This window comes from Halichondria panicea, chromosome 1, assembly GCF_963675165.1.
Source record: "Halichondria panicea chromosome 1, odHalPani1.1, whole genome shotgun sequence".
NCBI classification, from domain to species: domain Eukaryota; kingdom Metazoa; phylum Porifera; class Demospongiae; order Suberitida; family Halichondriidae; genus Halichondria; species Halichondria panicea.
Window position 1 is genome coordinate 542,973 of NC_087377.1, and position 25,191 is coordinate 568,163.

The 25,191-nt window shown below is 41.8% G+C and overlaps 1 protein-coding gene and 1 long non-coding RNA gene across 9 annotated transcripts in view; both read right to left on the reverse strand.

The window, feature by feature from the left end:
• LOC135350490 (uncharacterized) overlaps positions 1-25,191 on the reverse strand; it is a 116,442-nt gene that overhangs the window by 64,888 nt on the left and 26,363 nt on the right. For 3 of the 8 annotated variants that reach the window (XM_064549666.1, XM_064549549.1, XM_064549409.1), the window contains exons 3-4: positions 16,807-16,908; positions 16,456-16,560 (exon numbers count right to left, since the gene is read on the reverse strand). The exons of 1 other annotated variant lie outside the window; for it this stretch is intronic. In XM_064549666.1, coding sequence (XP_064405736.1) covers positions 16,456-16,560; positions 16,807-16,908 — 207 coding nt within the window. Of the gene's footprint in view, positions 1-8,669; positions 8,797-9,042; positions 9,135-9,238; positions 9,369-9,651; positions 9,738-13,990; positions 14,051-16,455; positions 16,561-16,806; positions 16,909-17,934; positions 18,243-18,466; positions 18,580-25,191 lie in introns of those variants that run through there. 4 more of the 8 variants (XM_064549593.1, XM_064549478.1, XM_064549329.1 and 1 more) reach the window with 3 other exon arrangements.
• Positions 2,867-3,765, reverse strand: LOC135333718 (uncharacterized). Its single transcript, XR_010394030.1, has 2 exons — positions 3,586-3,765; positions 2,867-3,232 (listed from the first exon to the last, which is right to left on the reverse strand). It is a non-coding gene; the product is annotated as an uncharacterized LOC135333718 (long non-coding RNA).

Here is a 25,191-nt window from a genome sequence, read left to right on the forward strand (position 1 = left end):
TATACACAACCATCAACCTACACAGAGAGCATGAGAGACTTGCCACACAACATAGCTAGCTACACTGTAAAATGATGTGTGGTTTTGACGCAGAGTGCGTGGCTATTGTGGCAAACGTGCGTTTTTTCTTGCGTTTTTTCCTGATAATTGCCACAATAGTCATGCACTTGCATCAAAACCACACACCATTTTTTACAGTGTACTCATCTGTGTGTATGCTGTTACAGTGGCTCCTCCACAACCATCAACCTACACAGAGAGCATGAGAGACTTGCCACACAACATAGCTAGCTACTCATCTGTGTGTATGCTGTTACAGTGGCTCCTCCACAACCATCAACCTACACAGAGATCATGAGAGACACTGTACACAATGGAGCTACTTATCTTTTGCTGTGAAGAGACATCGACCTACACACCATAGAAGCCAGCCATACTTATCTTTATTGTCTCCATAACTGCACACAAAACAATCTACCTACACACACACACACACACCACTCAAATAAATGATAGTGGTGGGTGTTGAGATCTGAGCCCCTCCGCCCCGCCCCCTTCAGTACCTGCAATACAGTGATGAGGTTAGTAATCCTCCCTGGGTCCCAGAGCAGCATGGCTTGTCTGTACCTGGGGGAGAGAAGAGACAAAAGCAGTGAGAGAATGGAACACTAGTATACAGTAGCTAGTAGGAGGAGCTGTGTGTGTGTGCATTGTAGCTGCAAGAGAACAAGGAAAACCATCCACTCCACACAATACAATACCAGCCAATCACCACCACAGCTGACAACCATCAGCCTAGTATTATCAATACACACACAATACATAATTATAACACCAGACAACAAAATTACACCCATAGCTGTTTGTGCTGTGCAGAGAAGAGATGAGAAATTCCAGCGAAGACCACCAATTAATTCAGATCATTATTATCATCATAATACCAGACCAGGGATGAATGCACTCCTGACCAGACAAATCAAATCACACATCATCACCAAACCAGACTGTGCAGAAGAAACAAAATTTCCCAACCCCACAACAACCAATCAAATCAACCACAAGAGGACCACCACCAGTAGTTTCCTTGCCCAAGGGACTAATACAATAAGGGCATAATAAACTAAAGGGACCCTGTGACTGTGAGTACCATTAACTGAGCACAGAGGTAATCAACCAGAATGTGTGGGATGGTTTAACAACAGTAGACTCACAGAGACAACACCTCCTTGCTTTTGAAGCCCTTGTCGACTCCAGTTGCAACAAGCCTGGCATGCAAGGCTTGCACAAGTGCTCAAAACTACTCTTCACTAATCCAGTCAAAGGCTACAGTTCCCTTGGCACACCTAAAGTTTGGTTAAAGCCTGAACTTACCAATTCCATGTGCATGCAGTAGCACCGAGTTAAGATCCTAAAAAAGCCGTCATAACAGATTAGTATAAGCCAAGAAGCAGCTAGCAGTTGTCTAACTATATTATAGCTAGCTATTCTAATGATCCTAGCTAACTAACTATTGGAACTTATAACGAGATCTTAACACTCCCAATTATGGCAGGATCCTGTGCTGCTTTCCCTTTAGGCAGGTACTAACAGCAGAGTGCTCCCTCAATAGACTGGAATGCCATGAGTAATCCATCATTGCACCCTGAAGGCTGGTTTTGACAATGGTTTCAAGAACAAGAAGATGCTGTCCTGTGACCCGGCTATTAAAGAACCTTCCACACACATTCTGATTGATTACTTCAGTGCTACGGACACCACCCCCCCCAACCACCAAAAGGTTCAAGGCCATGCAGATAATATACTCTTAGCCATGCGTATTTAAAACAGTACACAAAAAGCGTTGTCGACACGAGTTTAGCCATTCATACATGCATTCAACGTGCGCTTTGCTGGCAAGTATGTATCTATTAAGCTGCATGACCTACACACCTCACAGTCAAAAAGGGGCCACCACACTCAGCAAACAAAGCAACACCAATACACTCAAAGGCCAGAGACTGAACAATCGAATCAATAGCTGCAACAAGATACACACACACCACATGAAACAAGCTACACACAAGATGAACATGCAACAAGATACACACAAGATGAACATGCAGACGTATAGTTTCAACTTACAAATGACTCCTGCAGCCTGCACTGCTTCCGATGATCCAGCTCTATCTTTCCATGGCTGGATAATGCTCGCGATGGTTCTGCAACACAGTAAAAGGCTCGCGCTGTTTCTGCAACACAGCCTGGTGAAATGCTCACGATGTTCTGCAACACAGTGGAAAGCTCGCGCTGTTTCTGCAACACAGTGGATGGTTCTCGATGTTTTTGTAACACAGTGGAAGGCTGCACAAAAATCAAGTCAATAGCAATCAATAAAACATGACCAAATAGACAACTACAATGCTCCAAAAGGCTTCCTAGCCTAACATTCCTGCAAACATGCGAGCTACAAGCTTCAAAGGAACTGAGCTTCTGGAACTGGATCTGAGAATATTCCAGGCCATTGACGTCAGAGTCTCCAAGGAGATGCCATGGAGACAACATGGAGGACCGCAGGAGTACTAGCTACAAGGTGTTGAAGGTGTTGCGAGTATAATTTATTGTGGGTATATACATTGCAAAATCTATATCCCAGTGAATACTCATACGCATGCGCAGTGTGCCATTATGCAGCAGCCCCTCCCCTTTTATCCATTATCTTGCAGAAGCTTGAAGACCTTTTCAGCTATCATACTAGCCTCGATCCTAGGCCGAATTTTCGCTTTTATAACGGCTTGGCAAACAACTAACAGTTATAAAAGCAAAAACTCGGCCTGGATAGAGGCTAGCGATCATGCATGCTGCCATTAATGTACAAAATCAACCTGAATAACTACTTAGAAACTGCCATGGCAATTGTATATGGTTTTATATAATTATAACGCTGATGCACTGCATTATTATTATTATGCACAAATCTTAGCAAGAGTGGGAACCAGCAAAACAAAGCATAAAAATTAATTAGCTGTTTCTGATCAATAAAAGATGTACGGAGTCAGTGGAGCTGTTACTGTGAAGCTAGCTTGGTTAGTTTAGACTCCATCTGTTGGGCAATGTCTCCACGACTAATGACACGAGACTTGAGTGCATGGATGAGTGCTCCTAGTGTGGGGGCGGGGGTGGATCCTGTCAACCATTGCTCCAGTAGTTTAGTGAAACAGTCATCACACTCATTCGGACAGTCCCTCTTGATGGCCTGTGTGTGTGTGTGTGTGTGTGTGTGGGTGTGTGGGTGTGTGTGTGTGTGGGTGTGTGTGGGTGTGTGTGTGTGTGTGTGGGTGTACATGTGAACTACTAATTTCACTACTACAGCTATAGAGTCACTGACACCACAGGCACACAGAGGATTATAGGAATGAGGATAATTATTGCTATAGGCTAATAATAATAAATGGGTTTGCACATGCAGGCTAATTATGACAATGAGTGCAGTACTGCTTGCTGGCACATTCCTTAACTGATGATGCCTGACTGTATGAGCACAGGGCTATTAGTACACAGTCATCTACTGCTATACAGTGTTCAGTACACACACAGCAGACCACTCACATCTAGTGTCCCCTCATTGACACCCAACTGCTCTCCCAGAGGATGCCATGTCCCCCTCACCTCCCAGGCAGCTGTCCTCACTACCCTCAAATGATGATCCACACTCAGTCCCTCTGGAAGGAACACACAATCATGACAACAACATAACACTGTCATTATATTCCTAAGCAATGCCTACTAACTAAAACACACATTACTGAAGGACACTCTGTATTGTACTGATAAGATCAGCTATAGAGGGAGTGGGAATCACTACTAAGCTGATTGAAACATGTCAACAACGTGTACTTTCTGAAAGGACTTAATATTCCTAAGCAAACCTACTCACCCTAGCATTGTCCAGCTCCCTCTGCAGACTAGCCACCATATCCACTAATACTGGACTGTGTGCTCCTCCAGCTCATGCCTGCAGACACTACTCTAGCTCTAGCTCTCTCTCTGACCATGAGGAGGCCACGTGGTTAACAAGAAGCTGCAACTGAAGTGATCCGTACCCAACAAGAATGGTAAAGGGTCACTAAACTAGAAAGCTGGAAATGAAATTTTATAAAAATAGAAGGTGGTATAATCAAACACAGAACACAGAGCATTATAATAGTCAGTACTTATAGTCAACACAGAGGTAGTTCTTTACTTGACATTCTTGCATGCTTCTTTACTTGACATCTTTATTCGTCCCTTTCAAGCAACTCCAGTATCTGTATGAAAGCATGAGCACAATAAACTAGAGCCTTATAAGCAAAACATTGTGTGCAATGAAAATAGGGATCAGTAATAATTATTTGTATGAAAACATGAGTGCATGATACATGATTTAGGAGCCCTCAGGGCTAGTAGAACCATCAAGTACTTAGAATGCTGTATACTATTATTGCATGGCACTACTGACGAGCAAGTTCACAAAGGTATAATGGTCAAAGTGATGATTCACTAGGTAACTCACTGGTATGCTCCACACAGGCCTTGTGAATGCTGCGAACTGCCTCTCCGTCCTCAATCTCTGTGGCAATCTCCACTAATCGACCGTAAGTAGCTGACGATTTCGATGGATACATTTCAACAATACTTTTACTCTTCCATTTCTTCAGAGCAGTGTAAAATCTCCCAGGGATATTATCAACCATGGAAGGACTCTGATCGATAGCGTATATCTCAGCGTCACTGAGGCCCAGCCTGTGCTTGTATTTGTGGTAGCCAGCAATCTCGATAGACAACTGGAGAAGAGCTTCATCCGAGCACTCACTACTCAACTGAGCTGCAGTCGCTGTCGTCTCATGAACTGTACAGATGAAACGTACATTGTTAAGTGACATCACTTCCTATTAGAACTGTATACAGATGTAATGTTGACCTAATTCACAATACAAACCAATGCACAGTATCTGCTACCTGACTGAGTGGTTGTGTGTGGAGTGGCAATATAACAGTCAGGCACTAGAGTACCACTTCATTACACAATGTTAGGATCAAGCTACTCTTAGACCTAGGAGCTAACATTATTGTCTGAAGCTGGTTTATATTCTGAACACCTTTTACTTGTGTAATAAAAAGTGTATAGTAAATGGAATTGGGCAGTTGTAAGAGTTCTGTTGTCACAATGGGGCAGAAGAAATAAACACTGTGTACACAGGTTACATGCATGTAAAGTTTTGTGTAAGTATAGATGATAAAAGTAATGGGAGTAATTGAGATCTTACCTTCCAGTTTATTACAAGCAGAGAGCCAATCTTTGTGACCGTCTTCTAGCTGATACGTCTTCTTGAATAGAGTACACCTCATAACATCGTCCTCAGCCAGCACACGAGCTGGGTGGTGGGGCACTTGGGGACTTGGACTAGAGATAGATTGAGATATGCAGGGACACAAAAACGCAACTTCAGGATCCTCATACGTGTATTTCAGGGCTTTGTAAGCAGATCGAAGACCAGAGTGAATATTTTCAAATATCAACGACAACATTTTTTTTCGATTATTGGTGGAATGAATTTCGAGCATTGAAAACCCGTCAATTAGCGTGATAGTACAGTCTCGCTTTTGATGAATCAATTGTACAAAGTTTCTACTCGGCGGGTGATCCTCCATTTCAATTTCCCATTCACATTCTTTAATCAAGTACACTTGTAGACAGCAAAACACTCCACAGCACTGCCAGTTGCTTTTGAAGTGTAAAACGAGTGGGATTAAATTAGTCGTCAGCAAATCAGCTCGTTTGTCATTGACTTGAGTTGGTGGGAGCAAGGATAGAAGTGATGGCATATAGAAACGCTTATCTTGCCCTCGTGAGAATAAACGAAATGGGGTGGCTATCAGCAAGTGCTTGAATATTTCAATCAAATCGATGGGTGCAAAGAGTCCATCGATATAATGCTTTTCAAAATTCTTATCAGATAAAAGTTCAATCGTAATAATTCCTTTATCGGTAAATTTTAACCAGTCTCCTAACCCGTGTATTGGAGTATTACTTCCTCGCACGTATGCAGCATACTCGACAAGCTCTGTTACTTTATCGAGAAGCACTTGAGTATCACAGAATACCACATTTGATAGAATGGCAGGATAGTAGTGAAAGATGTGATGCTCATGGAAGAATTTCAAAGCTTCACAAAGTGCATCTTCGTGAAAATTATGTAGTGTTTTTGCGATTTCTACACATTCGGTCTTGCTTAGAACTTTTCTGTTTTCATCGTTGGAAACCTTCTCGACAATAATTTCCAAAATAAACCACCAAAAAGGGACAAGGATTTCAATATTCAGCTCTTGAGATAGTTTATGAACATATTCACGAATTGTCTTTGCCACTTCCTTACTGTCAGGATCACAGTGTTTGCAATCTACAGGAAATATAATCTCTTTCGTTATACCCAAATTGAAAAACATAGTCAACTTCTTAATGCAGTCTTTCTCCGTAAAATTCAACAACGTTTTATTCTTGTCGGATAATGTTTCTTTGCATTCAGATTGATGGTCTTTGTGAGTACCAATGCATACCAGCTTGCAGTTTTCACTATGAGATTGAATTGACTGCACGAGATACTTGAAGTTATCCAAAACTGAGAGATGTGACTTAAAACCTTTACCAACTGGCTTATTGTCCTTGTAGTATTCAACCAGCGGATGATCGTCCAGGCAGTCAGAGAGACGAAGAATGTACAAAGCTACAGAAATCTTGGGCATGAAGAGTGGCAGTAGATTATGAAAGTGTGGTTGCCCACCGCTATCGATTATGTAGATCCAATGAGATCCAAACTTTTCTTGAACAGCAGTACGATCAGCATCAGAAAATCGCTGAATATTCACCATTACATTTGAAACAGTGCTAAGAAATTTACTCTTTTTTCCTTCTAGCTTACTAGTTAAATTTGCTCCAGCTACTGATGGTTCAGTCGTTCTTAAAGTCGGAGGAGTTGCATCAACTGGCATATCGAATTCATTGCTAGGTTCATTGCTAGGTTCAAGTTGCTTCAGAGCAATGCTGACTTCTTGTGGGATAGCAGATGCTTTAGAGTTAGGATCTGAGCTGGTTACATGAGATTTAATAGCATCAGCAACAATGCGTTGTAGGTCATCACTAGATACTGGTTTCCATGTTCTAGAGGGATCTTCTTGAGCTTCCGTTCTCAGCTTTGTAGTGTCACGAATTTGTCGAATACATATCCTGTCTGCTGTGCTAGCTAATGGAGTGCTATTTCGATCTACAGGAGGAGGCAGTCCCAGAAGGAGATGTTTAGTGGAGGTTTTACCAGTGCCAGCCATTCCAAAGAATAAGATATTGGTAGTGTTCACACGGACAAATCCAGCCTTCATGGCTTCATTAAGAGCTTGCTCAGACTTGGAGGATTCATTGAGGGCTGAAATAAAAGGAATACAGACTGAAACCTGAAACACAGTATATACTCGACTATATGTACCCTTGTGTGAGTCACGTACTTCCCTTGAAAAGGTACCCACTACGTATGTACAGTAACAGTACCTTTCTCACAGTTTATATACAAAAACAAGTCATCTGTATACACAGCAGGAGCACATGGATATTCATCATTTCTTTAATATTAATTTTTCATTTCCCTTGTTAGTATTATGATGATATCAAGTGATGGTTCACAGTCAATAAAGTGATCATGTGCTGTAATACTCATGAATTAATGAATCATAAAACAAAGTATACACATGAAGTCCATGCAGCAATCTAACAATGACCACACGATAATTGTATACAACGTACACTTGCTTTACGCTATAATTATAGGCTAGCTAAGAAGTTGCTTCGTTCTCAGATTCTTTGTGTCCTGATATTGCTGATTCAGTCACAGTTTCACCCGTTTTTATGATCGTACAACAAATTTATGAATAAAACAAATTATAGTTTTTCTGTTGTGCAAAAACAGCAGCGCTATATAATACAAACAGTACATGCAGGAACTTTATTCTGACAGCTACTGTATGTATGTTATTACTCATGCAAGAGGCTAACACAACTAGAGCTAGCATGCTGACACTTTTGAGAATGGAATTGTATGAGAACATGCATTATGGACTAAGTCAGCAAAGAAGACTGGAGTCTTGGATATAATTATGGCTCTTCTGGGGCTATAGGATCAGGATAAGCAAAGAAGCAACAATCACAATTATAATTATAATTTTAGCTTTCTACTTTAGTGTCCATCTGGTACAGGATCCCTTCAACTGTAAACACGTACCTCGATTAAAAGACGCGTGTAGCTAGCTTGCCATGCAGCCAACGATGGAAGTTCCGTTTTTGCTTGCTTATATTCAACAACAAAGCTTTAACGCCTTAACACAACTTGTTGTGTCAAGACTATCCATGCTGTTGACGCAGTGCCATGAAGCCTACTATATACATGACTATACAATGATTGATTATGCATAAATATAATATACATGCAATGCAATATTCAACACAGACGACATATAACTTCAATACAGCAACCCTAACCCGCACTATTATTATAAGAAGGTGAATGACATAAATAATCCAATATATCAGGACTTGGGCACTACAAATGATACAGAAAACCACTCGTAGTACAGTGTGTGTGCGTGTGCGTGCGATGTCAAGTTCTGACCTGGTTCTGGTGGAGGCTCGGCTGGTACCGGGATGAATTCTATAAAGTTACTTGGGAAGACCCCCTCCTTATTGTTGAGCCTCCCTCTAAACCATCCCTCCTCCTCTTCTGCTATCACCTCAACGATCTACACAACAAATCAGAATACTCATTTATCATCAAATGTACAATTCATTTTATATGTAAAACCTCGGACTTCCTAATAAGATATGAGCAGTTACTCTGCCTAACGCTCTATGATGGTACAGTGCACATAACAAAGGAAAGCACATGACTCTATAGTGTATAAGAGAATACTCTGCATGACAATAGACTGGTTTACACAGTTAATAAACATCAACAGCCCTGCACAGAACAGTCAAGTTTTAATTACCTGTCCAGGTTCAAGAGAAAGCTCGTCAGGACTTTCTGCAACATAGCTGTATGCCACCTTAGCACGTCGGCTCTTTATAGCTCCTCCACCATCTGAAATCATGCAAACACGCACATGTAACGTTAGCATAGTTAACACACAAACATCAGGATATTTTCTTTGTAGTTCTAACTAACTAACAAAGTCTGTTAAGTACCTCGCACAACCGGTGGCTCTGATGGTGGTTGTGCTGGAGGTGGGATCTCGGCTGGTCTCATTTTGACAAAATTTACAGGGAAGAGCCCTCTTTCTCCATTCAAAGTTCCTTCACACCAGCCTTCATCAACCTGTGTGTGTGAGTGGGTGGGCTTGTATTGATCCTGTAATGTTAATTATGTATAATTATGGGTGAAACAGAAAAATGAAAGTCTAGGTGCACAGAGCTCCCTCTGAAACTAGAACCAACACCCTTCCAGAGGGGTTATTGCTCCAAGTATACAGACTCCCCCACACAGGGAGATACCAGCCTGACCACAATACCATTTACAAGACACACTACACACAAAACTAAACACTGTCACAATAGAGAAGCCTGGATCCCTAAACAGTGAAGCAACACACACAACTCACTGTCACAACATCTTGAATGACATCCCCCACCATCAAAGACAGCTCATCATCTTGAGTTTTCTCATAAACAAAAAGAACTTCTGCCGCTGTTTGGAAAAACAACACTTAATGTGTATCAGGAAGAACAACATAATTATACAACACAAACAAATTCAATGATTTTCTGATTTTTTTGAGAGGCTTATAGAAGGAGCTCTTTCAGATCGCTTGCTCAAATCTCAAATTTAAAACGGGCCATAATTTCTCTTTCAGAAAAATACCATGGGCTACTGTATAGCGGGTATATTTCGAGGGTATAAATGTTCGCAGTTTTCGCCTGTATACCGGGAAATTTTATACCCATGAAAATTTATGAATAGTACTATTAGTAGGCGTGTTCAGTATTATTGACCACACCTATCGACAATAAGAGGAAAGAAAAAAGGAATCAAGAGACAAGGACGCCGGTATAGGCCTGATTGTTTTGTACTGGTGCATGCATGCATGGTATCCCCTGATCATGGCCTGCACAGCAAACGTTCTGCTAGAGGTGGGAGACATATAGTGCCTCACCGATTCTATTATTTTATACAGGCATTCGAGGCTACAGTAGACTCGCTATTCCGGCTCTCTGAAGTACGGCCACCTCAATATACCGGCCATTTGGCTTGGCACGGAATGCTAGCTATATGTTTACTGCACAAAACTCACCATGAAGTACGGCCACTCGCTATTCCGTTTACCGGCCAGTGCTGTCTGTCCCCAAACAAGGTTTTCACTGTAATTTTATACGTATATTACGGCCGGATATGACGTTTTGGGTGTGGTTTAGCAAATAAATAAAATTGGATTACACTTAAATAGAGAACAGAATGATTCATTATCCTACATTATCCTCGAGACAAGAACCGCAAAAGTAGTCATTAGATTCGAGGTAAGGTCGTTTTTAAGCCGCGGCTATTTCCTGAGCTGCAGCCACCTCGCTATTCCGGCCAAGCTGCATAGTCCCAAAGGTGACCGGATTAACGAGAGTCTACTGTATTACCGCTAAGGGTGTGGAGGTACAGCTGCATGTTGATGTGCGCAAGCGCCAGAAGGCTGGAACTCAGACCACGAAAATAAAATCCGCGAAATCCTTCGTAGAGGTCCACCCGCGAAAATTTATATCGTCGAAATAATACCTGCTATATGGTACATAGCTTTGAAAAAAAACGTTTGCTACTGCCTAATGAAAGGCAGTAGGGCTGCTACCTAATGAAAGGCAGTATAGGGCAGGAGATGCTCAAGTGATACTGGGATATACCCAGAGGAATGCAAGCAGGTACTAGGTGAGGGATGGAGGAGATACTCAAGTGGACCCAGAGGAGGGCATGACGGCAAGCAGGTACTAGGTGAGGGGTGGAGGAGATGCTCAAGTGATACTGGGAGACCCAGGGGAGAGGGTGCATGGAAAAGAAGGAAACGGAAAACGGAAACGGAAGGCGGAAAGCGGAAACGGAAACGGAAATATCTCAGCTGTGTAAAGTTAACAACCATTACCATTCTGTGTTTTTTGCAGTAGTGAAAGTTGATAGCAGAAGATGTATTTGTAAAGGGGTGCTGTGGGGAAGCCTATCCATCTAGCTATATATGACATTCAAGGAGCAACTAGGTAAGGTAGCTTGAGACAACGTCAAGGGGGTGCTTCATTCAGTGCTTTTATGCCTTCATGTTCACTTCACTCTCATCAGTTTAATTACCATTCTGTGTTTTAAATTAAATATAATTATAAATCAATAAATAAACATGAGAGGTGAACATGAAGCAAGTGAAGTAAAAACCGAAAACCGGACAAGTACAAGGCTACCATGCAGTACTGTTTAGATGGCTAGGTTCAGCCATTGCAGCTGTATCTCAGGGTCTTACTCTCCAACATAATTACACTCTTGTGTAAGGTTCAGCCATCAAGTTGCCATGCAATGTTGCAGCACAGTCCATGTTTTGCAAGGGTCTTACTTCTCCATACAATCTTGCCTGATGTCATCTGTTACTTGCGAAAGCTGGATGTATTCAGTTCTCAGATTCTGGCCTCCTATTGCTTTTCCATGTACTCAACCGGCTTTCATATCAGTCAAACAGGTTCACTTCATTCACTCTAATCGACCAGGGGCGTAGGAAGCATGCTCTGGAGCACCCCCTTGTCTCAAGCTACCTTAATCTTATCGCTCCTTGAAGCTCCTTGAAGCTAGATAGATTAGATAGGCTTCCTACAACTCAGCTCTCTACTATCCATATTCATATTCATGTCAAAAAAAACACAGAATGGTAATGGTCGTTAACTTTACACAGCTGAAATATTTCCGTTTTCCGTTTCCGTTTTCCGTTTCCGCCTTCCGTTTCCGCTATCCGCTTTCCGTTCTCCGTTTCCTTCTTTTCCATGCACCCCAGGGGAGAGCATGACTGCAAGCAGGTACTAGGTGAGGGGTGGAGGAGATGCTCAAGTGATACTGGGAGACTGCCACCATCACAATAGGAGAGAGGAAGAGATCGCACATGCACTGGATACTTTTCAATAATAATTATAATTATTTCCATTTCACTTGTTATAATACATGATGATATCAAAGTGATGATTCACAGTCAATAAAGTGATCACGTGCTGTAATACTCAATTTCTTGATTTAGTCTGACAATGACATGATATTAAAATGAAATTAAGTATAACGAAGTGAGCATTCCATGATAGTAATAAACTATCTGCATATGATACTACAATGACAAGGTTAGCTGCCAAGTTGCTTCATTATCAGATTCTTTGTGTCCTGTTAATTGTTACTGACTCAGCAACACTTTCAACCGTTTTAAAATTGTACAACAAATCGTGATTATGGTGCGTATACGAATAAAACATGTGCGTTCAATTCCAGTTGACAAGACATTTTCTGTTTGCGTAAAAACGACAACGTGACGTGCCATGTAAATGGTACAGGAACATTATTCTGACGGCTACTGTATGTTATTACTCATGCACGAGGGATGTACTGCTAATACAACTATAGAGCACGAGAACAAGAGTTGTATTAGCAGTACATCACAAGGGCATTACGTTATAATCAACTTAATGCTGATAGTGCGTAATAGTGTTGCATGCGTCATATACTGGGTTCCAAGTAGCAACCAATGACATTTGAGCATCTATGCAGCATAACAGGTTGTCACGAAGCAACAAATTCACAACAGAGGCAGCACTAACCCTCAGGAATTCATACCACAAAATACCACAAATAAGTCAAATGTGAGAGCAATGTCATCAATAGGGAGGTGGGTGGTGCTTTAAGGTTACGCTAAAATACCACTACTTACTACCCGACAGCAGTGCTATTCACAACGGAGGCAGCACTAACTCACAAAACAGGTAAAAGTGAATTCATGCAATGCAATCAATAGGGAGGTGGGTGGTGCTTTAGCTATCCTCGTCCCCACGTCCACTTCACCTCCAAGGAAGAGGGTCTGGTATCAGTATAATGGACTGAAAAGCTGACACTAGCCTCCATCGATGGACGGACCACGCCCATATAACACTAACGTAGGCTCTATTAAGAGAGCTGTGAAGAGCAGCTGTAACAAACCTAACCTCTGTCTCAAGCTAGCTAGCTATATAATTATAGCGTATAAAGAGAAGTGGGCTATATGTACTGGGCAACATCTAAACAAGAGGCCGTATCAAATAAATTGCTATGGCCTCGGGGTAGGAAATGATTGACTTGCTAAAAGGATTCTAAAAGTTCAAAGTTAAAAACAACAACACGTGGTAGACAGACGTGGTAGACAGTACATTTGATGCTGGTGGCAGCTCTTTTATCACCCTGGCTACTAAAAATATCTTCGCTCTATTGCAGGGACACTATTGCTATGCAAGAGTCTAAACTGAGACTAAAGATTCTACTCCAAGGAGGCAAAAAAACTAGCCATAAACTCGAATATTTGCACTAGTTAAAATCTAATTAACAAAAAGTGGTTAAGAGCCATAGTAAGCATCGAGGCATGAAGAATAAGCACAATAAAATAATGTATTCGTAAACCCTAACTCCATATATGGGCGTACATGCAGTAAACCCTTTCAATCACAGGGTCATGAGTATTATTATAGTGTTAACGTGTTTTCAGCATTACACAAAGCGTGTGTGTATAAAGAGAAGAGAGTATGCAACTCACTATGTATACTAGGGAACGTTTAAAAGTGTGAGGCTGTATCAATTTACACATGAACGGCAGCTCTAAAAAATAGCTACAGTATGATTTTGACTGAGTCTGAGCAGCACGCCCACTTCTCTTAATTTAAACGTACCACTGATTGATACTTCATAATATTATTACTCACTTGATGAGGTTAGGTTAGGATCATCCTTTGAAGAAAGTTGTTCGGAACCATTTGGAGTATCTGAGGTGTACAGTAATAATGAAAGCACAGCGGGTGCTGATGCCTCGGTGGAGGTGTCAAACAACATAACAAATAAAGCTACTAGCAATAGCTTATACACACATTTATCATTTTTGCAATTTTACTGCGGGCAGAATATAGGGAAACTCAAAGAGTGGGTAATGATCGACCATGATTGTTGTTAAAAACGATCGATGCTATATAAAATTATAGTGGCAGAGCCTTGCAGCTCTCTTCTCACTCTTGCAGCTACCAATAGCTAGCGTTCTAGTGCAGAGCTAACTACTAAGTAGAGTAGCAACACTCCATGGACAACTTTGGCTACATGCTCTTCTGAAAAGGCATTCCAAGTAAGCTAAACTAGGCATAACTCGAGAACCAAGCATTATTTTTAAAATCCACGAATTAAAATCCAAGTAAACATGACTAGAAGCCTATAGAAACTCTTACTTGCACTTCATTGATCCTAGAGCAGCTGTAGCGGTCTACACACACACCCACCCACCCACCCACTCACCCACACCCACACACACACACACACACACACACACACACCCACACACACACACCCACACACACACACCCACAAACACACACACCCACAAACACACACACCCACAAACACACACACACCCACCCACCCACTCACCCACACCCACACACACACACACACACACACACCACACACACACACACACACACACACACACACACACACCCACAAACACACACACCCACACACACACCCACACACCCACACACCCACAAACACACACCCACACACACACACACACACACACACCCACCCACACACCCACGCATGCACACACACACACCCACCCACGCACGAACACACACACACACACACTACTATCTATTTATTTTGACTAATACCTTGTGCTAATTTCTAAGAACCAAAATTAGAGGTTAATGATTGTTTTGTGCTTGCCACCTATAGAAAAACCACATAGACCCATCCCCATTATCAGATACTACCACCACAAAACCTGGCCCAGACAATACAGGCCTGTTCCTAGGCCTTATAAATTAAGCCACCCTCAAGGTCAGATTTAGCTGACACAAGCCATGCACAAGCTAAGTTCAAGTATTACAGCAGCCAATATCAAGTCTAAGACAAGTTCTATACTTTATGTCAGCCTTATACCTAAAATGTGAATATAGCTTACAATCAGCATGGCCCCAAGTCAATATTACAATAATTATTCAGTATACTAGTTGTTCTGAATGCAACAGATGAATGGGGAGGGTTGGTGCACCGTTAAAGACTCTTTAACCCATCATTCTCGACTCTCAAGGTCGGGCATCTGTTTGCTTTTTCTACCTGTATGCATAGTTTTGTGCTGTTTGCTCTTTTGTTCTCTTTTCCTTTTTTTGTTTTTGCTTTTTGCTTGCCTAACTATAGATAGGATAATACAAGGTCTCAAAGATCCACCACTAAGTTTACTATACCTAAATATTAAGACATCAGATGCCAACCTTTTAAAGATTAATTTAAGTGAGCATTCCGTTTGAATACCCTCAAACACACACACACACACACACACACACACACTCACACACACTCACACACACACACTTGGTGTAGAATGGAATGTGTGTGGGACTTGGATAGCATATCTATTCCACATTCTACCACAGGTATTATTGGGGTCTACAAAACACGTAATTGTACCACAACCATTTGTCTTACGGAAACATTGAAGGTATCAATGGAACTGGCATAGCTTGCTCTATTGATGTGCAAAATTTGACCTTGATACACCATATGAACTCGAATATATGCACTAGCAAACAAGTTTGGCTACGTGCTCTACTGAAAAGGCATTCCAAGTAAGCAAAACTAGGCATAACTCGAGAACCAAGCATTATTTTGCAAATTCAAAAATTAAAATCCAAGAAAACATGACTAGAAGACTATAGAAACTCTTACTTGCACACCTAGAGCAGCTGTAGCGATCCACACACACACACACACACACACACACACACACACACACACACACACACACACACACACACATACCTCGCTTGTGCATGCGCACCGAGGCATAATAATTATGTCATGTAACACATAAAGTACATTATAATATATTGCAATAGTGATTCAGAAAACTCTCCGATCTACGTAACAGTAGACGCACCCACACAAGTGCTAGTGATGTATTTATAAGCCAAGTAGTAGAATGGAATGTGCGTGGGAGCTACTAACATTCCAGGTATTATTGGGGTATACAAAACGTGTAATTGTACCACAACCAATTGTCCTACAAAAACAACGAAGGTATCAATGGAACCGGCATAGCTTGCTCTATTGGTATGCAAAGTTTGAACTTGCTATACCAATATTTGTGGAAATTAGGTATGGGATTTCTAGTGACACATACCTGGTTCAGGAGTGGAGACTACAGACTTGAGATAGTCAGCAACTTCAGTGTGACCCTCCTGTACTGCCCAGTCAAGAGGAGTCTTGCCATAATCATCAGTCATATCTAGACAGGTGAGGGATAGAGATCTTGTAGTAGTACTGACAGCATTGACCATTACCATTACCATGCAGGATGACTACATTATTTTATTATCGTGTACCAACAGTGTATTGTATCACAGTTGCCATGACGATACAACGGCAGGTACACTGATTGTTTCATTACATGCACATTGAACCACATTAATATATTCACGGGTTGTCTATCAGAGGATCTAATGAAACAGTACCCACTACGGAAATCACTCACCAACATCACACTTTAGTTCCTCAACTAGGTATTTCACTAGTTGTATATGTCCTCTCACACAAGCCCAGTGCAGTGGTGTTCGGCCCCACCAGTCCCTCACATCTGTGTGTGGTGATCCTCAATATACTCAATAATTAAGTGAGATATGTTATTATAGACTATAGACTCAAAATTGCGGAAAAATAAAACAAGCCTATACAAATAGAAATAGTTGGTCTTATTAATATTGGTATACAAAGTTTGAACGTGATACACGACTGTGTGCGGAAGTTAGGTATGGGATTTCTAGTGACGAGTTTAACTTCAGCCATGTACGTAAGTGTATAGTGGTCAAGATGGACCAAACATGTCATTGTACCACAACCACTTGTCGTACAGAGAAAGTAAAGGTAGCAGAGGAAAGGGCATGCCTTGTTCTATTGGTGCGCCAAATTTGAGCTTGATACACCACTGTTTGTGGAAATTAGGTATGGGATTTCTAAAGAGCATACAGAAATGCCCGGCTTAATTAAGTATGATACAGTGTTAGTCATGCTGGTCCATTATCCCTGGGTATGTTGTTATTAGTGTACACAGTTATAGACATTGTCACTGTCTAGGATTGGGGGAAATGAGAAGCCAATGACAATATACGTAGAGTGGTTTGCAGTATTCTATATGAAGCCTACCATTCGACAATAATTATAGAAACAAGCATCTTAAATGGTCAGTAATTACACCAGCTGGGTGAGATAATTATGTTAGTAGACTATTTGTCTTAGAGAAGCATGGGAACGAAATACAGAGATATCCGAAGAGCATAATAATCATTATATTTTTAACAGATATTACTATGGCAACCGTATAGCAAATGTTTATGTATTTCAAACAAGTGTACGTACATTGCAAATAATTATTCGAAATTAAAATGTAACACTATTAAACTTTCCGCTGTATGCATGGTATGAAAACTTCACATACACAACGACTACTTACCAGTGCTACGACTACTACATCGCAAATAATTATTATACTATGCGAAATTACTGACACAATTGATATTGCTACACAGTACATGTATATAATTCAGATACCATAATGATATGGAGAAACAATTACAATACACAAATAATTATAATGACTACTTACCAGTGCTACACCCGACCTCCTTCAAGTACTGCACCACCTCTTTATGACCTCCCTCGCATGCCCAGTGAAGTGGAGTCATGTTGTTCGTCCCATCACCTTTATCAGTACGAGCTCCATGAGTAACCAGTGTCTTCACAATCTCAAGGTAGCCCTGCAAGCAAGCCTCGTGTAATGGAGGCAACGCCCACTCGTCACTCCAGTAGAACTGGTGGTTGGGGTCTGCCCCCTGTCCCAACAGGGACCTAACTTTGGTGACGTCATTATCGACTACAGCCGTCCATAAGTCCTCGGCTAGCTTCTTTTGAGCACTGTACAAAATAGATGGTTGGGGGGTCAGTCATACAGAGAATTACTTGATATGTGTATATAGTTTATACAAGTGACACCATGCACATATCCAGCTGTCACTTTGCTGTACAGTGTTCCACCTCTGATCATAGCCTGCTCTGACTCTACTAATGGAATGAGCCTCCCTCCATGCAATCACAAGGTGCTACCATGAGTAGTAATTATAGTCTACATGTTCACTCACTCTGAATCTTGTTCAGTAGCCATTCAGAAGCTTTGTTCAAACTCTGTCAAATTCTCCCCTTGAATTGTTTCTCAGTAAGCAAAGTGCATGCCACATGCATGCACCCTCTTTCTGTATTTCAAGGGCCCTTCCGGCCACAAAAACCACATCATTAATTGCAATTGCAAAAGCATAAAAATCCATTTATAATTGCACAGATGTACAGTCAATAGTGGAGTCATGTGATCCTACTACACACAAAACAACACTTATAATAATACTAAACACACAGAAAAATAAATATTAAAATTCAGCTAAAAGGAACTGCTCCAAATTGATCTACAGTTGTCATTGTCGGCGTAACCTTTGAACCCTCCAAACAAATCTCGTCTTGCATTGTCAGCAGATTATGAGTGGGCGGGGTAGAGGAACGTCCGTCAAAAGAATGAAGTGCTACCAAAGTCATCCGTAGGAAATGGACTGCCAGTCTGTGAGGTGTGTGTGTGTGTGTGTGTGTGTGTGTGGGTGTGTGTGTGGGTGTATGTGTGAGGGGTGGGAGGTTCAATAAGCAGTATATAGAGTGGAGTCTGTCTATTGTGGTCACCCTCTATAATACAGCCAGGTTTAATAAGGGACCCAGAGTCAGCCTCTGCTGTATAATCAATAAGCACCCTCTATAATACAGCCAGATTAATGGGTCCCAAAGTCTCCATAGCATGTGTTTGGACCTGTGTTAGCAGACCACCCTCTATAATACAGCTACTGTTGGTCTATACCCGGTACTCACACAGACATTAGTGACATGGTTGGTGGTTCCTGTGATCCTGGACACCACCTCACACACTTGCCAGATACTGGGACGAAGTTCAGGGTCAGAGGTCAACAGATAGCCTACAAAGGGGACAATAATATACGTATCATTATAATAATAGAGCAATACACTTGAGGCTGGCAGAATATCATAGCACCTGTAGCTAGTGTGGTTCATTTCACAAAGAAAAACTCACTATCAATAGTCTTTATAATTATAGGCTTAAAATTAACATAATCATGCGTAAACCTGGCTACATTTCACTAGGATGTGTGTGTGTGGTCTCACCTCTCAAGTTGTGCAGGTTTTGTGTGTAGGGAGAGTCTTCAGGAATGCGGTACTGAGCACTGACTATGGCTAGAGGGTTGTCACCAAATGGAGTATCCATGAAGCACAGCTTGAACAGTAGTACGCCCAGTGCCTATGTGTGGGCGGGTGTGTGTTGTGTGAGGGTGATATGGGTATCATTAGTTTCGTCTCATTGAGAGCTTTCAAATGAGTATCACTACATGTAGTTAAACGTGTAATATGGTTCAGTAAATGTGATTCAAGGAAATTGGTTTAAGAACATACCACCACTCATCCCCCACATTCCACAGTCTTGGTGACTAGACAGCCCACATTCACTTCAATTAAAATGCAAACCATATTAGAGAAAACATAAGTTAACCACTTAGCTACAGTGTACACAGTGGGACCACACAATAGGCTCTGTGGGCTCTCCCCAGACATGTGTGTAATCTGAGATTGATTCTGCATGGTGAATTTGAGGAGCTTTTAAGGAACATTTTGAAGTACACCTAGAATACGATTATTGTTCTATTAGCTTCCTCCTTGGTTGACAGCAGCTCTAAGTGTTCATCTCCAGCATACTCTATATCTACAGTAGCACTCTGATGAGGATCAGCAGTACATGGAAAATAGCTACTGTAATGTTTGCATGTGACACAATACATGACCATAATGTACAATCAGATAAGGTAATTGAATTGGGAGAATCCTGTGAGAATCCCACTAACTCAATTAGCTATTCAAACAGGTGCTCCTTCTTCAACACATAGGGGAAACACTGGTCCCAAATGAACAGTTTGTGTACAATTAAAACCACCCCTCAACAAAGGTCACCTTTGTACAATGGCTAAAACTCTGCTCCACAAATAATTATGTTGTAAAGAGATTCCACTGTACTGACCTTGAGGTCACGATGTATGGGGGGTTTTGTCCGATGGTGTAGCTTAGCAACGGACTTAGCAGCGGCAGAGGATGTTGTCTCAGTCGAGTGATCACTGAGTCAGCAACTCCATCACCACGCTACCTAATTAAACGGGAACAAAGAATAATATTACAAGGAAAATTGGCTGCCATTTGGCAGGTATTACATGCAAAATAGCCGATTTGGCATTTTTTAATTTGGCGTCTTAGGCGTAATCTCGTGGACCAGCCGATATATCATATTTCAGGGTCAGGGTCCGCATCTTAGGCGTGGCTACTATACAGCAAAGATACCATACCGCCATTTTTAAAAATACTCGCCAAAATAATTATTATTAAGTACAGTGTTGCCTAAGTTATTGACCATCAAAGATATTATAGCACCTCCACACACACACACACCCACCCACACACACGCATACGCACGCACACACACCCACCCACACGCACACACACACACACGCGCACACACCCTCCACACACACTCACTTTAGGCACACAACAGAAGGTGATCTTTATCTCATCACAAACAAGAGATGAGAATGGAAGTCAGTGAGGCGGTCCTCATCCGTGGGAAACTTGTGTTCCCTTGTGAAGACATTATTCTGACACAGCTCCTCTACACGTGTGTGTTGAAACTGTGTGTGGGGGAGCATGTTTCAACAAACAATGGGAGATATTAATATTGAGTTGAATCAAAAGCTTGTAATAAGCATTCTGTAGCTATTGGAGAGGACTATATCACACACCTGACAACCACACCATCACTATAATTATTATAGCATCATACTGTAAAGCAATCGCTAATTTGATAGGCTTTCAAGGAGCTACAAAATGGACAATCTCTACTGTGATTGTGATTATTATTTATAATGCACCTATCAATGTGATGCCCCCCAGGAGGGGTCGGGCTAACATGAGGGAGTTGACCATACCCCAGGTCAAGCTTCCCCATGGTGGGGGAGGATTTTGTCTTCAAATCCCCCATTCCCCCAGTCAACACTGGCCAGGGTTTGAGCCTCAAGCAGTTGCATACACAATCTCCTATACAGTTCTACTGAAAATTAATAAGTCATCAATTATTATTGTCTAGTAATAAGGTAGCGCTCACCTTTCCCCTGAGTGTTGGTCCATTGTGTCCAGTGCACCGTGCTAGCTAGTAGGACCACTCCAATGGATGTGCTCTCAGAGTATTAGAACTGATGAATGAAGCACATGGACAGTGGGTAAAGGATCATCACACTATTAGACATAATATGTTTCATTTTGTAGATTTGATGACGACACGCTCACACACAAGATGGAGACGGTTGGAGAGGAAAAGCGTTCACTTGTCCTTCCCTCTAGGAGCTTCCACAAGGCTGGATATCTGGTGAATACTCCTCCAAAAGACCAGCAGCAAAGGATCACAAGGCAAAGAGCAGTGAGTACAAGTGAGTGGCTAGTCATGACCAAAAGTGGACCACCTAGTATAGTGTATAGCTCTTTCCTTGGCAATCTGTTGTAGAAATTACAACAATGGGTAAGGAATCGTTATGATGAATTAGATGAAGTTGTATGTGAGCTCCTCCCTGACAAACAAACTGTAGTCTAGGTAACCGCCTTATCAGTCAAGTAGGCTAAAAATCTGTGTCCTTTGATGTAAGCTTTGATGTCTCTTTGTGCATATGTAGTTATAAAAAAAAAAAAAAAAAAAAAAGAAACCTTTGACTAGCTAGGAAGAGTAGCAGCAGTAGGCAGCAGTAGTAGTAGCAGTGCAAGCAGGACTAGACTAGATTAAAAAGTTGGTGGAAAGAATAACTGACCGTTTGGACGTCACCTGGCTGCCAGACTTTCATCTGGACTCTTCCCCCTGAGTAGCTGGCCTTTCTCTAAGCCACAAAACTGAGCAAGAAGCTGAAGAAGCAGCTAGACAGAGACATGTACCTAGCCTTGAGAATTGGGAGGCGTGGCTCAACTAGTTAGCCCAGCCCAGAGGAATTGTTACCGTGGGTACTGAACAACCGTAGAAGTAGGGCTACCCCTGGCTTTACTGAATTAACTAGCTGTGTCTGCTGTCTAGTTGGACCAGATTTAGCTAGATAATGGGGTAGAGAATAGTTGAGCGGTGCTGTGTGTAGCTTGAACTGTACTGGCTGGCAAGAATCTAGTAAGCACCCTATGCACTGATAACTCGTCAGAATGGAGGGTATGTTCTAGGGATCTGGACAGCTGTACATCCAAAGGAGCCAGGGAGTGCCAATCATCTTCTCCCAGTCTCTGACACGCTAAACAAAAGGAGCTAGAACTGGGAGTCCCAGCTAGAATTGCTAGCCGGATCTAGACTAATAGAATGACTTGGAGGCGTGGTGAGGCCGGATCCACACTAATTGATCGACCTAAAGACGCTCCTGTTCCAGATTTCACGAATGGCAAGGAAAGGGATAGGCTGCTTTAGATGACTGGCATTCAATATCTGCTAATAGATATCATTACTAGTGATCAAACTATACAGCCTCTGTATCAAATGCATCCATTGCTACACATTTGTTGAACCGTTGTCAGTCTCCAAGATAATGTGTGTATTTAGTAGTGCTACAAGACTGTACATACACTATCAATTATTGCAGCTCAAGTTGATTTGAAGAAATAAAAATGTTTAAGATAATAATTGTTATGGTGGAATTATCTACTAGTGAGTGAGTGGTCTGATTGTTCTCTCACTTGTTAGATTAGTGAGGGTCAGTTGTTCACTCTGTTGGATGCTGATGATGATCCACCCATTGGACGTCAGATGAAAATACAGTCGACCTAAGGAACAGTGAGTACTGCCGCGTGCAGAGTGTGACTCTTTCCCTAACCAAACGTTTTGTAGTTTGTGCTTTTTGCGCTGTACTCCCCCCTTGGATGTGTGACTGTGTTTTGTAGTTTGTGCTTTTTGCGCTGTACTCCCCCCTTGCATGTGTGACTGTGTTTTGTAGTTTGTGCTTTTTGCGCTGTACTCCCCCCTTGCATGTGTGACGGTGTTTAGTCACTAGCAATAGTTTTACGTTCCCATGAGTGGGTTCAATTCACTAGCAATAGTTTTACGTTCCCGTGAGTGGGTTCAATTCACTAGCAATAGTTTTACGTTCCCGTGAGTGGGTTCAATTCACTAGCAATAGTTTTGCGTTCCCTGAGTGGGTTCAATTCACTAGCAATAGTTTTGCGTTCCCGTGAGTGGGTTCAATTCACTAGCAATAGTTTTGCGTTCCCGTGAGTGGGTTCAATTCACTAGCAATAGTTTTACGTTCCCGTGAGTGGGTTCAATTCACTAGCAATAGTTTTACTTTCCCGTGAGTGGGTTCAATTCACTAGCAATAGTTTTACGTTCCCGTGAGTGGGTTCAATTCACTAGCAATAGTTTTGCGTTCCCTGAGTGGGTTCAATTCACTAGCAATAGTTTTGCGTTCCCTGAGTGGGTTCAATTCACTAGCAATAGTTTTGCGTTCCCGTGAGTGGGTTCAATTCACTAGCAATAGTTTTGCGTTCCCGTGAGTGGGTTCAATTCACTAGCAATAGTTTTACGTTCCCGTGAGTGGGTTCAATTCACTAGCAATAGTTTTACTTTCCCGTGAGTGGGTTCAATTCACTAGCAATAGTTTTACGTTCCCGTGAGTGGGTTCAATTCACTAGCAATAGTTTTACGTTCCCGTGAGTGGGTTCAATTCACTAGCAATAGTTTTACGTTCCCGTGAGTGGGTTCAATTCACTAGCAATAGTTTTGCGTTCCCGTGAGTGGGTTCAATTCACTAGCAATAGTTTTGCGTTCTTGTGAGTGGGTTCAATTCACTAGCAATAGTTTTGCGTTCCCGTGAGTGGGTTCAATTCACTAGCAATAGTTTTACGTTCCCGTGAGTGGGTTCAATTCACTAGCAATAGTTTTAAGTTGCCGTGAGTGGGTTCAATTCACTAGCAATAGTTTTAAGTTGCGGTGAGTGCATGGGTTCATTTCACTAGCAATAGTTTTACGTTCCCGTGAGTGGGTTCAATTCACTAGCAATAGTTTTACGTTCCCTTGAGTGGATTCAATTCACTAGCAATAGTTTTGCTTTCCCGTGAGTGGGTTCAATTCACTAGCAATAGTTTTGCGTTCCCGTGTGTGGGTTCAATTCACTAGCAATAGTTTTGCGTTCCCGTGAGTGGGTTCAATTCACTAGCAATAGTTTTACGTTCCCGTGAGTGCATGGGTTCAATTCACTAGCAATAGTTTTACGTTCCCGTGAGTGGGTTCAATTCACTAGCAATAGTTTTGCGTTCTTGTGAGTGGGTTCAATTCACTAGCAATAGTTTTGCGTTCCCGTGAGTGGGTTCAATTCACTAGCAATAGTTTTACGTTCCCGTGAGTGGGTTCAATTCACTACCAATAGTTTTACGTTCCCTTGAGTGGATTCAATTCACTAGCAATAGTTTTGCTTTCCCGTGAGTGGGTTCAATTCACTAGCAATAGTTTTGCGTTCCCGTGAGTGGGTTCAATTCACTAGCAATAGTTTTGCGTTCCCGTGAGTGGGTTCAATTCACTAGCAATAGTTTTACGTTCCAGTGAGTGGGTTCAATTCACTAGCAATAGTTTTGCGTTCCCGTGAGTGGGTTCACTTCACTAGCAATAGTTTTGCGGTCTTGTGAGTGGGTTCAATTCACTAGCAATAGTTTTGCGTTCCCATGAGTGGGTTCAATTCACTAGCAATAGTTTTACGTTCCCGTG